The 17,856-nt window shown below is 41.0% G+C and overlaps 1 protein-coding gene across 3 annotated transcripts in view; it reads right to left on the reverse strand.

Annotated features, from left to right (window-relative positions):
- LOC112228033 (enhancer of polycomb homolog 1) overlaps positions 1–17,856 on the reverse strand; it is a 73,888-nt gene that overhangs the window by 26,845 nt on the left and 29,187 nt on the right. For 2 of the 3 annotated variants that reach the window (XM_024393156.2, XM_024393154.2), the window contains one exon: positions 8,827–8,986. In XM_024393156.2, the coding sequence (XP_024248924.1) occupies positions 8,827–8,926 (100 nt within the window). In that variant the 5' untranslated portion in view covers positions 8,927–8,986. Of the gene's footprint in view, positions 1–1,219; positions 1,396–8,826; positions 8,987–17,856 lie in introns of those variants that run through there. The other variant, XM_024393155.2, reaches the window with a different exon arrangement.

The following is a 17,856-nucleotide window of genomic DNA, read 5'->3' on the forward strand; positions in this document are numbered from 1 at the left end:
GTTCAGGAGTAAAAAATGTGCTTAACAAGTCACATAATAAGTTTCATGGACTGTGTGCAATTATGGTGTTTAACATGATTTTGAATGACTGCCTCATCTCTGTACCCCACACATACAATTCTCTGTAAGGTCCCTAAGTCGAGCAGTGGATTTCAAACAGATTCAACTACAAAGACCAGGGAGGTTTTCCAATTGGTTGTAAAAAAAAAAAGTAAAAAAAAGGCATTAAATATCCCTTTGAGCATGTTGAAGTTATTAATTACACTTTGGATGGTGTATCAACACACCCAAAAAAAACAGGTGTCCTTCCTCACGAACTGCTTTGCTTTATCTTGGCCAGGTCGCAATTGTAAATGAGAACTTGTTCTCAACTTGCCTACCTGGTTAAATAAAGGTGAAATAAAATAAATAAAATAAAACTTGCCGGAGAGGAAGGAAACAGCTCAGGGATTTCACCATGAGGCCAATGGTGACTTTAAAACAGTTACAGCTTAAATGGCTGTGATAGGACAAAACTGAGGATGGATCATCAACATTGCTCCATAATACTAACCTAATTGACAGTGTGAAAAGAACAAAGCCTGCACAGAATAAAAATATTCCAAAACATGCATTATGTTTGCAACAAGGCACTCAAGTAATACTGCAAAAAATGTGGCACAGCAATTCACTTTTTGTCCCGAATACAAAGAGTTGTGTTTAGGGCAAATCCAAAACACTTTACCGAGTACCACTCTACATATTTTCAAGCATAGTGGTGGCTGCATCATGTTATGGGTATGCTTGTAATCGTAAAGGACTTGAGTTTCTCAAGATAAAAAAAGAGAAAGCAACAGAGCTCAAAACACAGGTAAAATCCAAGCGGAAAACCTGATTCGGTCTGCTTTCCAACAGACACTGGGAGATGAATTCACCTTTCAGCAGGGCAATAACCTAAAAGGTCAAATCTACACCGCAGTTGCTTACCAAGACGTGTGGTCAAGTTACAGTTGACTTAAATATCCTGGCAAAACCTGAAATGGTTGTCTAGCAATGATCAACAACCAATTTGACAGACCTTGAGGAATTAAAAAATAATAATAAAATGGGCAAATGCTGCACAATCCAGGTGCGGAAAGCACTAAGAGACTTACACAAACATTCACAGCTTTAAAATCGCTGCCAAAGATGATTACATACAGCCGGGAAGAACTATTGGATAAGAGCAACGTCAACTTACCAACATTACGACCAGGAATACGACTTTCCCGAAGCGGATCCTCTGTTCGGAACACCACCCAGGACAATGGATCTGATCCCCAGTAGCCGACCCAAAACACCGCCGCAGCAGACGGAACGGCCTTCTGGTCAGGCTCCGTAGACGTGCACATCGTTCCAGAGTATACTACTCGCCAATGTCCAGTCTCTAGGTAGACGAAATACGAGCAAGGGTTGCCTTCCAGAGAGACAGAAACATGGCTCTCTCGGGATATGTTGTCGGAATCGGTTCAGCCAGCGGGCTTCTCCATGCATCGCGCCGACAGAAATAAACATCTCTAGGAAGAGGAAGGGCGGGGTGTATGCTTTATGATTAACAACTCATGGTGTAATCATAACAACATACAGGAACTCAAGTCCTTCTGCTCACCCGACCTAGAATTCCTTACAATCAAATGCCGGCCATTTTACCTACCAAGAGAATTCTCACCCGTTATAGTCACAGCTGTGTACGTTCCCCCACAAGTGAACGGCCCTCAAGCAACTTCCCTGGACTCTATGTAAACTATACATCCGGAGGCTGCATTTGTTGCTGGGGATTTTAACAAAGCAAATTTGAGCACAAGGCTACCTACATTCTATCAGCATATTGATTGCACGACACACAGGGATTATTCTCTCGACCACTGCTACTCTAACTCCGCATACAAAGCCCTCCCCTGCTCTCCCATTCGGCAAATCTGACCACGACGCCATCTTGCTCGTTCCGTCTAATAGGCAGAAACTCAAACTAGATGTACCAGTGACTAGAACCATTCAACCCTGGTCTGACCAATAGGAAACAACGCTTCAAAATAGTTTTGATCGCGCGGACTGGAATATGTTGGTCAACCTCAGAACAACATTGACCAATACGCTGACTTGGTGAGTGCGTTTATAAAGAAATGCATTGGCGCTAACCATTGTGACTATTAAAACCTACCCTAAGAAGAAAATGTGGATGGATGGACGCATTCGCACTAAACTGAAAGTGCGATGCACTGCATTTAACCATGGAAAGGGGTCTGGGAATATGGTTGAATATAAACAGTGTAGTTATTCCCTCTGCAAGGCAATCAAACAGGCAAAATGCCGGTACAGGGATGAGGTGGAATTGTAATTCAACGGCTCAGACACGAGACGTATGTGGCAGGGTCCACAGGAAATCACGGACTACAAAAACAGCCACGTCACAGACACTGACGTCACGCTTCCAGACAAACTAAAACACATTCTTTGCCCGCTTTGAGGATAATACTGTGCCACCGTAACGGCTTGCTAACAAAGACTGCGTCCCCCCTCTCTTCCTCCGTGGCTGACGTGAGTAAAACATTTAAATGTGTTAACCCTCGCAAGGCTGCTGGCCCAGACGGCATCCCTGGCCACATCCTTAGAGCATGCGCAGACCAGCTAGCTGGTGTGTTTACAGACATATTCAATCGCTAACTGTCCCAGGCTGTTGTCCCCACATGCTTCAAGAAGGCTACCATTGTTCCTGTACCCAAGAAGGCAAAGAACTGAACTACTACCGTCCTGGAGCACTCACTTCTGTCAACATAAAGTGCTTTGAGAGGCTAGTCAAGGATCATATCGCACCCACCTTAACGGCCACCCTAGATCCACTTCAGTTTGCATACCGCCCCAACTGGTCCACAGATGACAGAATCACCATCACATTGCCCTATCCCATCTGGACAAAAAGAATACCCATGTAAGAATGCTGTTCATTGACTACAGCTCAGCATTCAACACCATAGTACCTTCCAAGCTCTTCATCAAGCTGGAGGCCCTGGGTCTCAACCCCACCCTGTGCAATTTAAAAATGGAGAAATTCATCCTAAAAATATAAATTAACTCCCGTGGCATAATTGTGTTAGTGTTTGCAACAATATATAGAATAATGGGCGATATACTGCATCTAAAAAAATATTTTAACTTTTGTTCGGACTTCTGCGCTTCAATGTCATTAAGTATAACAAAAGTAAAAAGCCATTTTAAAGCATATCACATGATAGTAATCATGAAACTAATTGACATAATTTGAGTCAATCGTAGTTGAACCTGTGGATGGTTTCAAGGCCTTCAAACTCAGTGTCTCTTTGCTTGAAATCATGGGAAAATCTAAAGAAATCAGCCAAGACTTCCGATTTTTTTATTTATTTTTAGACCTCCACATCTGGTTCATCCTTGGTAGCAATTTCCAAACGCCTGAAGGTAACACGTTCATCTGTACAAACAATAGCACGCAAGTATAAACACAATGGGACCACGCAGCCGTCATACCGTTCAGGAAGGAGACGCGTTCTGTCTCCTAGAGATGAATGTACTTTGGTACGAAAAGTGCAAATCAATCCCAGAACAAAAGCAAAGGACCAGGTGAAGATGCTGGAGGAAACAGGTACAAAAGTATCTATATCCACAGTAAAACAAGTCCTATATCAACATATCCTGAAAGGCCGCTCAGCAAGGAAGAAACTGCCATAAAAAAGCCAGACTACGGTTTGCAACTGCACATGGGGACAAAGATCGTACTTTTTGGACAAATGTCCCCTGGTCTGGTGAAACAAAAATAGAACTGTTTGGCCATAATGACCATTGTTATGTTTGGAGGAAATAGGAGGCTTGCAAGCCGAAGAACACCATCCCGACCGTGAAGCACGGGGGTGGCAGCATCATGTTGTGTGCCCAGACGGCACAACTTTGCTGCAGGCAATGCAAAAGGCAATGCTACCGAATACTAATCGAGTGTATGTAAACTTCTGACTAGTGGGAATGTGATGAAAGAAATAAAAGCTGAAATAAATCACTATTTTTCTGACAGTTCACATTCTTAAAATAAAAGTGTTGATCCTAACTGACCTAAGACTAGGAATATTTACTAGGATTAAATGTCAGGAACTGTGAAAAACTGAGTTTAAATGTATTTGGCTAAGGTGTATGTAAACTTCCGACTTCAACTGTATGTGGTACTCAAAATAAAATGTTATTTTTTCTGGGTAGTTATATTTCTGCCAAGCATGGATATAATAACATTGTGATTACAAAAAAAATAGCCATAGTTATTATATATTTTTTAAACACTATGTTATACTGAATCACAATAAAAATGAATTGGCTTTATTCTTGAATATAACTAATAAGGGATTAGGTGACACATTTTTTTGCTACTTTGAAAATATTACACGCCTTTGACCCATATACTGCATTTTATACCGTCTACTGGACCTTGCCTATGCCGCCATGGCTCATCCATATACTTATATGTACATATTCTCATTCATCCCTTTAGATGTGTGTATTCTGTAGTTGGGGAATTGTTAGATATTACTGCAATGTTGGAACTAGAAGCACAAGCATTTCGCTACACTCTCATTAATATCGGCTAACCATGTGTAAGTGACTAATAAAAGTTTGATTGGTTTGATTAGTACTTACTCAGGGGTATGAATAATTAAGTAAATTAGATATCCGTATTTCATTTTCAATATGTTTGCAAAAACATCTTAAAAGGTGTTTTTACATTGTCATTATAGGGTAGTGTTAGTAAATTGGTGAGAATAAAAAAATAAGTCAGTATTTATAATTAATGTTTAATTCCGGCTGTAACAAAATGTGGAATACGTCAAGGGCTATGAATACTTTCTGAGGGCACATAGGCCCGTTTCAATTGTGTCTGGCTTGCGGTTTCAAATAAAGCAGAATATTTTGTGCTCATGTAATTAATAAAAAAAAGTTGTCAGAAGTAGGCAGGGCCATAAGTAAATAGGTAAACTAGGATATGAATAAAGAATGAATCAAGGTGATTTTTCCACAAATACACAGGTATTGTCCTTTCCACGGTAGCAAAATCTTTAACAATTTTACCAGCTTTCTACACCGAAGAAAAATATACAACACAATATGTAAAGTGTTGGTCCCATGTTTATTGAGCTAGGGGGGGAAACCCTGACATTTTCCAAACGTGAAAAAATAGTCTCAAATTGTGCACAAATTTGTTTACATGCCTGTTAGTGTGCATTTCTTATTTGCCAAGATAATCTATCCACCTAATAGGGTGGTATATCAAGAAGCTGATTCAACAGCACAATCATTACACAGATGCATCTTGTGCTGGGGACAATAGATAGAGTTTTAAAATGTGCGGTTTTGACAAAAGGCAATGCCACAGCGAACAATTGGCATGCTGATTGCAGTAATGTCCATCAGAGCTGTAGCCAGAGAATTGAATGTTAATTTCTCTACCATAACCCTCCAACATCATTTTAGAGAATTTGGCAGTATGTCCAATCACAGGCCACAATCAACAGCCTGATCAACTCTATGCGAAGGAGATGTGACGCGCTGTGGTTTTGTGATCCACACCACTACCTAAAAAAAACGTTTATTTTGATATATTGTAACCAACAGACGCATATCTGTATTCCCAGCTATGTGGAATCCATAGATTAGGTCCTAATGACTTCATTACAATTCTATGTTGCATTTATATTTTTTTTGTTCAGTATATTTATAAATAGTATACGTAAAAAACAAAATAGAATGAATTATTTAACAAAATTCCCTAACTAGAAAAGTGAATTTATAGTTTACTTATAAACTGTTGGATTTTTGGGATTTTACCCATTTTATTATTTACGGTCATCCGTGTCAGTCTTAGAGTCTAGTTGGTTCTTTTAGAGTTTGGTTTTTCATTTTGTCTGTGTTAACTCTATGCCATGTTTTGGTGTTGACTGCGTCAGTAGTATGTTAATAAAATTCTCTAACCTTACAAGTTGTTTTGAGTTATGATCCAGTTTGGATGATTTTGGCCAGGAGTGCGCAGATCAGCGATAAAGCACATTAATTTCTACGCTTTTTTTTTTTTACAAGGCATTCTGCACCGCCATCTTCAGTCCATACTCGTGCCTTTTAGCCCAAGAACATGTTCCAACACTTCAAGTGGTAGTGCTTCCCAAATGGCACCCAATTCCCTATATAGTGCACTACTTTTTAACAGATCACCAGGGCCCTAGAAAAACAGTGTACTTATAGTGAATAGGGGTTACAGAAAGATGACCATAGGAACTCTGGTAAAAACACACGTCTCTAAATTTAGCACAGACCACAAATCAGCAGCTTAATGCGGCGAACTCCAGAAATACACTAAGCTTGCAAAAAGCCTGCCCTCCCTTTGCATTTTGGTTCGACATGAAAGCCCCTTAGAAAAAAAAACAGAGCTGACAGGAGTGTTTGTGAGCTGGGGCTGAGAGGGGGTCCCCCGGGCTTAGACTATTCAGTGTCCCACACCCCCTGCCTAGCCTGTGCCCCTCTACCTTCCCATATGTGCCCTCTTTCACTGTGCGAGTGTGCTCAAATGTTTTCAGACCACAGGACACCTCTGGATCACACTGCTGCTATTAGAGAAACCCCAGGGGCTGACAATCACTTAAAGGTCCAATGCAGCCAATTTAATCTCAATATCAAATTCTTTGAGTAACAATTAAGTACCGTACAACCTTAATTTTGTATTGAAAACAGAAACAAAAAACAGGTGCTTAAAGGGCAATTTCTCAAACAAGGATTTTACTACGACTGTCTGTTAGTGGTCTGAGTTGGAAGGGGAAAACTAAAAGAAAATAGCCTTTATTGGCAGAGAGGTTTGAAACGCTATCTTATTGATGTATTGCACCTAACTAATTTACCGCATGGTGATGTCAACATTGAAGGCCAAAACTCCATCCCACCAAAAAAGAAATTTCAGGGTCTTTTGAAACTACTCTTAAACTAAAACTACATTATCATAATTTTCACAATTTCACACTATTACTCCAACCTTAGTGTGGAAATATATACAATGCTCAAAAAAAATAAAGGGAACACTTAAACACAATGTAACTCCAAGTCAATCACACTTCTGTGGAAGCAACACTGATTGACAATAAATTTCACATGCTGTTATGCAAATGAAATAGACAACAGGTGGAAATTATAGGCAATTAGCAAGACACCCCCAATAAAGGAGTCGCTGCAGGTGATAACCACAGACCACTTCTCAGTTCCTATGCTTCCTGGCTGATGTTTTGGTCACTTTTGAATGCTGGCGGTGCTTTCACTCTAGTGGTAGCATGAGACGGAGTCTACAACCCACACAAGTGGCTCAGGTAGTGCAGCTCATCCAGGATGGACCATTAATGTGAGCTGTGGCAAGAAGGTTTGCTGTGTTTGTCAGCGTAGTGTCCAGAGCATGGAGGCGCTACCAGGAGACAGGCCAGTACATCAGGAGATGTGGAGGAGGCCGTAGGAGGGCAACAACCCAGCAGCAGGACCGCTACCTCCGCCTTTGTGCAAGGAGGAGCACTGCCAGAGCCCTGCCAAATTACCTCCAGCAGGCCACAAATGTGCATGTGTCTGCTCAAACGGTCAGAAACAGACTCCATGAGGGTGGTATGAGGGCACGACGTCCACAGGTGGGAGTTCTGCTTACAAGCCCAACACCGTGCAGGACGTTTTTAATTTGCCAGAGAACACCAAGATTGGCAAATTCGCCACTGGCGCCCTGTGCTCTTCACAGATGAAAGCAGGTTCACACTGAGCACGTGACAGACTGGAGTCTGGAGACGCTGTGGAGAACGTTCTGCTGCCTGCAACATCCTTCAGCATGACCGGTTTGGCGGTGGGTCAGTCATGGTGTTGGTTGGCATTTCTTTGGGGGGGCCGCACAGCCCTCCATGTGCTCGCCAGAGGTAGCCAGACTGCCATTAGGTACCGAGATGAGATCCTCAGACCCCTTGTGAGACCATATGCTGGTGCAGTTGGATCTGGGTTCCTCCTAATGCAAGACAATGCTAGACCTCATGTGGCTGGAGTGTGTCAGCAGTTCCTGCAAGAGGAAGACATTGATGCTATGGACTGGCCCGCCCGTTCCCCAGACCTGAATCCAATTGAGCACAACAGGGACATCATTTCTCGCTCCATCCACCAACGCCACGTTGCACCACAGACTATCCAGGAGTTGGCGGATTCTTTAGTCCAGGTCTGGGAGGAGATCCCTCAGGAGACCATCCGCCACCTCATCAGGAGCATGCCCAGGCGTTGTAGGGAGGTCATACAGGCACGTGGAGGCCACATACTACTGAGCCTCATTTTGACTTGTTTTAAGGACATTACATCAAAGTTGGATCAGCCTGTAGTGTGGTTTTCCACTTAAATTTTGAGTGTCACTCCAAATCCAGACCTCCATGGGTTGATAAATTAGATTTCCATTGATAATTTGTGTGATTTTGTTGTCAGCACATTCAACTATGTAAAGAAAAAAGTATTTAATACGAATATTTAATTCATTCAGATCTAGGATGTGTTATTTTAGTGTTCCCTTTATTTTTTTGAGCAGTGTATATAACATAGCAACACCACATTTTGACTGCACTGGGGCTTTAAACATACCCCAGACAGAGCACACATGCACTGCAAACAAACAGCAGCATGAACACAAACTGCAGTATGTGCACACACTCAAGAGAAGAAAAACAAACATCTACCGACTGACCAAAGAGACAACAGAAAAACAAAGAATGCTGACAAACAGGCTACATGAACAGTAATACTCCTTACGTTGTATGTGAATGAGCTGCTTTGGCATCTTGAAGTCCCCAGGGTATAGGGACTCGTAGTAGGCGATGTTGCTCCCTGCTTCGGGGACGGGGATGACCATGTTGTCCCGTTTCTCCCCATACACCTGCTGTGCCGAGATAGCCCGCTGTAGATGGTGCTCCTGTGGGGGAGGAAGGTAAAGGTCAGTAGGCCTACACTACAACTGCGGCAGTTAAAAAATAAATTATACGTAATTACACCAAAAATCAAACTGAGCACGCTTTCTCATGTTTCAAAAACAATGATTAACAGTAAGTAATAATGGGGTATAAGTGCTTAATTTCATTTTTGTGACCTGCGTCTTTTAACCAATGTTAAAATAAATAATTTAGATACAATAATAAAAACAAACATATCTACAACTGAACATTAAGCATCAACAAAGTGCCTGTCCTGCCACAAAATGCTGAGTGATATTGCGTATTTATTATTATAGTTCAGGGATCCACGCTGACATTTTTTACAATGAGTACATGATGTACGCCTAAGTAGAAGCACACAAATAAAATGTAGGCAACAAAGAACTTTCTTCTGATACTCGTCAGTCTATTCTTGTTCTGAGAAATGAAGGCTATTCCATTCTATTCAAGGAATAGCCTTCATCTCTCAGAACAAGAATAGACTGATGAGTTTCAGAATTAAGTTGTTTCTTGCCATTTTAAGCCTGTAATCGAAAACACAAATGATGATGCTCCAGATACTCAACGAGTCTAAAGGCCAGTTTTATTGCTTCTTTAACAAGCACAACAGTTTTCATAATTGCAAAAGTGTTTTCTAATGGCCAATTAGCCTTATAAAATGACAAAATTGGATTAGCTAACACAACGTGCCATTGGAACACAGGAGTGATGGTTTCTGATAATGGGCCTCTGTATGCATATGTAGACATTCCATTAATTTTCTGGCGTTTCCAACTACAATAGGCATTTTACGTTTATTTTCTGTCCGGAGCTCACATTGCCTCCATTGTTTTCCTTACAAACGTGTGTGGATGTGTGCATCAAAGTAAGTGCCTTATTTTCTGTATATCGTGTTGTCGTTTCTACTGTAGCATGAAATATGTATGTATGCATGCTTGCATGTATGTATTTACAGTTTTATTCACCTTTTCATGTACTGGTGACAAATAATGCATTCCAATTATTGCATAAATTGTAATGGACACCTATGATGCGTGTAAAATACTTCTTTGAAGGTCGTACTAATTATAATGAGCTAATGCTAAGCTATTTGCCAGCTATGCGTGGCGCCATGTTTGTTGACATTATATAATGCATTCTGGCTGTCACGTAAACGTCTGTCAGACGTTGAGGTCAAGGAATGGTTCACTCATCTTTCGAGTAAACTTCCAGAAGTGAATGAAGGTAAGTAACTGATCGTAGACGACACACCCCCTTCAAAATGCATACTGTAAACAGACCAAACTAAATCTTGTCTCTTATACATGGTGGCACACACAAACTACCCATTGACGGATTACAACGTTGAGCTCACCTGTGACGTATTATAAATAGTAATTGGTATTAGATCATTCATATTGTGGTCTCTGTCAGCCTAAAGTTTCCTAATATGCTTGTGTTACATCAATGTCTCCTCAGTTAGCGCTTGGACGAATGTAGTCCACATTTTCTGGTTTGGATGATTATGTATGCTGTTGCTATTTCTGTGAATGTCTTAATATTGCATTCCAAAATAAACTTGTCACATTCAGGACATAACTTTGTAAGGACTGTGTTTGTGCAAAATGGTTCTAAAAAAAAGTGTGGCTAGCTCAAACGCTTACTGTTGCGTCAATCGACACTGGACGTTCTTGGTGAGCTTTTTAATCCAACCGGTTTAAGCATGCGTGGCAGGGACCACCGTAGAAGGTTCACACATGTTTGTTGGTACCTGTGAAAAGGTTAAGCACCCCCCAGCAATTCAACATATAGGCTTACACCCCCGACTATCCAGCAGTAGGTCCATTGTCCCCATCCGAGGTCACATTCACAGTACTCATCCAATTTTAATTCACATTATGGGGGAAATCAATTCAGGGGACTTCGAGGTCGGACATCCTCAGATCAACTCAAAACAATATCAGTACAGGCGAGTCTAAAAACTTTGGGATTCATGTACACGCAATCAAGTTCTCATTAGGTTGGTTGAGTAGCTAGAAACAGTTGGGCTGTCCCAGACACTAAAAAAAATTGTGTTCAACCGCAAGTGTTTTTTTTCGATCAATTGATTGGTAGAAAATGTAAAACATGTATTTTTCCATATACAGACACACCCTATGTGGGTTACTTTAGCCCTATTCGCAGGGGACTAGTATTACTATTGGACATCGGTCATGTAATTATCACCCCAGCATGTCCGTTGTTTTTTACAGTGGACGATTTGGGCGGGATTAGTTTTACCCCTGTAATATTTTTTTCCCCCTCATTCAAAATTAACTGTTATGACGTCAGCCTGGAGGCTCTTCTAGAATATTATATAATATTAATATTGGATAACTTTCTTGCCAAGTAAAAATTACCAAGATGGCAGAGTCGGACAGTACAAGAAATTACGGATGTAGCGATTTGTGCTTGTGCACAACTACATTAACTTCTTTGGGGTAGGGGGCAGTATTGGGTGGCTTGGATGAAAATCGTGCCCAAATTAAGCTGCCTGCTACTCAGCCGTAAAAGCTAGAATATGCATATAATTAGTACATTTGGATTGAAAACATTGAAGATTCTAAAACTGTTTGAATGATGTCTGTGAGTATAACAGAACTCATATGGCAGGCAAAAACCTGAGAAAAAATCCAACCAGGAAGTGGAAAATCTGAGGTTTGTAGTTTTTCAACTCAGCCCCCATTGAAGATACAGGGTGATATTAGTTGTGTTTCACTTCCCAAGGCTTCCACTAGATTCCACAGTATTTAGAACCTGTTTTGAGGATTTTACTCTAAAGGAGGGACTCATAAGAGCTCTTTGAGTGAGTGGTCTGGCAGAGTGCCACAGCCTCAGTCTGGCGCACTCGCGTGAAAAGGTAGCTAGTTCCATTGCTTTTCTGCAGACATAGGAATTCTACGGTCGGAACATTATTGAACATTTATGATAAAAACATCTTAAAGATGGATTCTATACTTAGTTTGACAAGTTTCTACGACCTGTAATATAACTTTTTGAACTTTTCGCCCGATGTTCGGCTGGACCCGAACGCACATTTGGATTTGTTTACCAAACGGCCTAACAAAAGAAGCTATTTGAACATAAATGATGGACTTGATGGAACAAATCAAACATTTGTCGTCGAACTGGGATTCCTGGGAGTGCATTCTGATGAAGATCAAAGGTAAGTGAATATTTATAATGCCATTTCTGACTAATGTTGACTGCGCAACACGGTGGATATTTATTTTGGCTGTTTTGGGCTCTGAGCGCTGTACTCAGATTATGCTTTTCTGTAAAGTTTTTTGAAATCTGACACAGCGGTTGCATTATGGAGAAGTTTATCTAAAGTTCCATGCAAAACACTTGTATTTTCATCAACATTTATAATGAGTATTTCTGCAAATTGATGTGGCTCTCTGCAAAATCACTGCATGATTTGGAACTACTGAACATAACACGCCAATGTAAAATGAGATTTTTTGGATATAAATATGCCCTTTAACGAACAAAACATACATGTATTGTGTAACATGAAGTCCTATGAGTGTCATCTGATGAAGATAATCAACGGTTAGTGATTAATTTGATCTCTATGTGCTTTTTGTGACTCCTCTCTTTGGCTGGAAAAAATGGCTGGGTTTTTCTGTGACTTGGTGGTGACCTAACAATTGTTTGTGGAGCTTTCGCTGCAAAGCATTTTTGAAATCAGACACTGTTGCTCGATTAACGAGAATTGTATCTTTAAAATGGTGTAAAATGCTTGTATGTTTGAGAAATCTGATTTATGAGATTTCTGTTGATTTGTATTTGGCGCCCTGCAATTTCATTGGCTGTTTGCTAGCGGAACCTCGTTCCCAGACAGGTTAAGGCAGCTTGCTGCCGAAAACAGTTTTTTTATTTTTTATAACAAACAATGCAAACAGTGCATCAGAGCAAGACTGAACATCCTATTACAACTACAATATAAACAGAGATCTGAAGCTAGTCTACAAACATTAACAGGCCAGTCTTAGGTCTTCTGTTAGCAGTTGAAGCAAATCATGTGGCAACACCCAGCTCACATTCCCTTCAACACAAGGCACGATTAATCAAATTCAGAACAAATATTTGATATTGACATGTGCAATATCCATAAATAGCAAGAGGCTGCGATTTTAATGTAATTATTATAATTTTTTTTACAATCCATTAATACAACAAAAAAATAGACTTACGATACCACCAATGAGATGCGCTAGACTCTATTCATTCACTCTCTACATGCAGAGGATGCTGACTAATCACAAGCAGGCTCTCACGTGGCATGGCATGTACATGCTGGCCAATCACAAATGTCCCTGTGTACAGTTAGACGCTGGTGATGAGAGAAAGGGCTTTACCTCAGTAAACCTCGGAATTATGAAAGCTGCGAGTGCTAACGAGATTGATTTGGTGCCAAAGAAAGGCGTCTTCAGTGGTATGGCAGTATTTATGCTACAGACAAACCAATATCAACCAAATGCAAGTGTTGCACAAAATGTGCTTCCTTCAGTGTTGTGGCGACTAACGTATTCAAATCATTTATAGAACCATCCCCTACTTTACGACAATTGCAAGGTGAAAAAAGCTCTCGACAGCAGCAAAGCCCCTCAGCTACAGCCAGCCACCTATGTTAAACAGGGATGGATTGCTGGTGGGACGGGTTTGGCCGGCAGGGATGTTCTTATCCCATCGCACTCTAGCGACTCCTGTGGCGGGCCGGGCGCAATGCACACTGACACGATCGCCAGGTGTACTGTGTTTCCTCCGACACATTGGGGCGGCTGGCTTCCGGGTTAAGCGGACATTGTGTCAAGAAGCAGCGCGGCTTGGCTGGGTTGCGTTACGGCTCTCAACCTTCGCCTCTCCCCAGTCCGTACGGGAGTTGAAGAGATGAAACAAGACTAACTACCAACTGGGAAAATAAATTAATAAAAGACAAAGGCCGTAACCTACCACATAGCCAAAGACATGGCTCCTATTTACACAGTAAGCAAAGACAGCTTCAAGTAGATAAGGAGATACAGGACAGGAGATCCAAGACTCCACCTAGCACGTTTCTCCCAAGTCGTGTGAAGCATTATATCTGCTTGTTGACTTGTATCATATCCATATTAACTTGCTCTGCATTACACATGCAGCCATTAGCCATTTCTTTCCCACAGTTTAAAGCAGCATTTGGACAAGGCCATCCAGGCCCACCCAGCTTAGCACTAACTCATCACGACAACCACCAGCTGCATGTACACACCTAACCTTGAGAAACAGGAACAGATAAGCACACACATAATCTTCTTCTTAGCTGAACATTGTGTGACAAAGAAAGGCACGACGAGACTCAGAGGGATGACGGACGGCCCAACAGGACCAATCCGAGAAGACAGCACCCCAACCCGGACCAACCAGAAGACCAGAACTTCTAGACTCAACCTACTTTCTGTACTGTATATAACATACATGCACTCTGTTATCGGGGCTTCTTTCTGGAGGTTCCTTATGAGCTGAATGAACGGGCCCGTATACGCTGTACCAGATATCTTCACTCATAATTAAACTGTCGCTTGTTATACAATCTACTACTGTGTCCGAATCGATCCTTGACTGTCTCGCCCTCCTGCATATCCCTTATCAACAGTCGCCATCCCAACACTGCATAACAACATTTAAGGAGAAGTTGAAACAGAGCTCACACGTTGATTACACGCCTACAACAGACCTTTAGTTTACAAGATCAAATGAGCCCTACAGTAAGATACATTAGTTTGACAGTACACTTATTAATGAGTTTCAACTGAGAGGGCGGTGCTTGCAAACATTATAGACTACTTCCCTGGAGATCACACAGGAGAAAAAGTTGCTCTGGGGTTGAGACACTTTAGACGCCTAGGGCCTGAATAAGGAGCAGCAAGTGTGCATAACGCTAATGGCGCAAACTTTGTAAAGGCCACACCTTGCAATTAGTAAGCTACATTTCCTGGTTGCCAAAATTTGTATTGTTTGCCTAATTTCAGTTTGTGACAAAACAACATCTACAGTTGAACTCGGAAGTTTACATACAACTTAGCCAAATACATTTAACCTTAGTTTCACTACTCCTGACATTTAATCCAAGTAAAAATTCCCCGTCTTAGGTCAGTTAGGATCACTACTTTTTTATTTTATTTTTTAGAATTTCCCTTTCTCACGATGCCATCTATTTTGTGAAGTGCACCAGTCCCTCCTGCAACAAAGCAGCCCCACAACATTATGCTGCCACCCCAGTGCTTCACAGTTGGTATGGCGGTCTTTGGCTTGCAAGCTAGAGGTTGACCGATTCTGATTTTTCCCTGCCGATACCAATTATTTATTGGAGGACCAAAAAAGCTGATACCGATTAATCGGACGATTTTTTCCTATTTTTTTTATTTGTAATAATGACAATTACAACAATACTGAATGAACACTTATGTAACACATCAACAAAATCAATTTAGCCTCAAGTAAATAATGATTCATGTACAATTGTTTAAATAATGCAAAAACAAAGTGTTGGAGAAGTAAAAGTGCAATATGTGCTATGTAAGAAAGCTAACGTTTCAGTTCCTTGCTCAGAACACATGAAAGCTGGTGCTTCCTTTTAACATGAGTCTTCAATATTCCCAGGTAAGAAGTTTTAGGTTGTAGTTATTATAGGAATTATAGGACTATTTCCCTCTATACCATTTGTATTTCATTAACCTTTGACTATTGGATGTTCTTATAGGCACTTTAGTATTGCCAGTGTAACAGTATAGCTTCCGTCCCTCTCCTCGCTCCTTCCTGGGCTCGAACCAGCAACACAACGACAACAGCCACCATCGAGGCAGCCTTACCCATGCAGAGCAAGGGAAACAACCACCCCAAGGCTCAGAGCGAGTGACGTTTGAAACGCTATTAGCGCACGCTAACTAGCTAGCCATTTCACATCGGTTACACCAGCCTCATCTCGGGAGTTGATAGGCTTGAAGTCATAAACAGCGCAATGCTTGACGCACAACGAAGAGCTGCTGGCAAAACGCATGAAAGTGCTGTTTGAATTAATGTTTACGCACCTGCTTCTGCCCACCACCGCTCAGTCAGATACTTATATACTTGTATGCTCAGTCAGATTATATGCAATGCAGGACACGCTAGATAATATCATCAACCATGTGTAGTTAACTAGTGATTATGATTGATTGTTTTTTTTAAATGCTAGCTAGCAACTTACCTTGGCTTACTGCATTCGCGTAACAGGCAGTCTCCTTATGGAGTACAACGAGAGAGGGGCAGGTCGTTATTGCGTTGGACTAGTTAACTGTAAGGTTGCAAGATTGAATCTCCAAGATGACAAGGTGAAAAATCTGTCGTTCTGCCCCTGAACAATGCAGTTAACCCACCGTTCCAGTCTGGCTTTTTTATGGCGGTTTCTTCCTTGCTGAGCAGCCTTTCGGATTATGTCGATATGGGACTCATTTTACTGTGGATTTCGATACTTTTGTGCCCGTTTCCTCCAGCATCTTCACAAGGTCCTTTGCTGTTGTTCTGGGATTGATTTGCACTTTTCACACCAAAGTACGTTCAGGATGAACCATACTTGGAGGTTTGCTGATTTCTTTTGATTTTCCCATGATGTCAAGCACAGAGGCACTGAGTTTGAATGTAAGCATTGAAATACATCCACAGGTACACCTCCAATTGACTCAAATGATGTCTATTAGCCTATCAGAAGCTTCTAAGCAGTGACAACATTTTCTGGAATTTTCCAAGCTGTTTATAGGCAGTCAACTTAGTGTATGTAAAATGTCTGACCCACTGGAATTGTGATACAGTGAATTATAAGTGAAATAATCTGTCTGTAAACAATTGTTGGAAAAATTACTTGTGTCATGCACAAAGCAGATGTCCTAACCGACTTGCCAAAACTATAGTTTGTTAACAAGAAATTTGTGGAGTGGTTGTAAAACGAGTTTTAATGACTCCAACCTAAGTGTACGTAAAATTCCAACTTCAACTGTAAACCACTACGAAATATGTTTTTCATCATCAAAAATATTGTATTTTCAGCAGTTTGAAGTTGGTGTAGAAAACAGAAAGTAAAAGCCAAACTTAACAGGAAGCATAAAATTATAAAGCATAAAAAACTCAACATATTCAAGCACGGTCAGATCGACCACGCGGTGGCGCTATAACGCACCCATGTTAATATAGCTTAATCTGTTGATTCCATGTGATGAAATTTGGCACACATGCTCAGGGATATGAGTCTACCTAACCTGTAAAGTATGGTTCAGTTATGCCGCATGGTGGCGCTGTTAGACATGAAAAAGTCATGCAAACTCATTGGCTCATATCAGCCATATTGTTTGCGCTAGAGTCCTGGAAAAAGTTGCATTTAAGACATGGGTACAGAGATGACATAACAAATTTGGTGCCAAATCGGTCCAGGAGAAGACGTTTTAAAGTCAACATCTTTGAAAATAGTCCAAAATACTTCATAAGCATAATGTTTATTGGATAATTTGTTCAATGTGTTGTTCTGATATTTGGTAAGTGTGGTAAACAGTACAGAAGTAGCTCATCTTTGCGCAATGTTTCCAATTTGTCCCGATGGTGGCACAGTGGGCTTATAGTTGAATCCTGGCAACCATTGCGGCACTCACTAATTTATAAAATAATACACTCCAGACAACCATATTGGAAGGACAGACTGTTGCTTTAGTAATGTGACCATGTCAGACAGGATGTTCATATCAGATATGATAGCATATAAAGTAAATAAAGAATAAAACTCTCAATGAGCCGTTTATGAATGTCTCAGCATGGCCCCAAA

The sequence above is a fragment of the Oncorhynchus tshawytscha genome, linkage group LG29, assembly GCF_018296145.1.
Source record: "Oncorhynchus tshawytscha isolate Ot180627B linkage group LG29, Otsh_v2.0, whole genome shotgun sequence".
NCBI classification, from domain to species: Eukaryota; Metazoa; Chordata; class Actinopteri; order Salmoniformes; family Salmonidae; genus Oncorhynchus; species Oncorhynchus tshawytscha.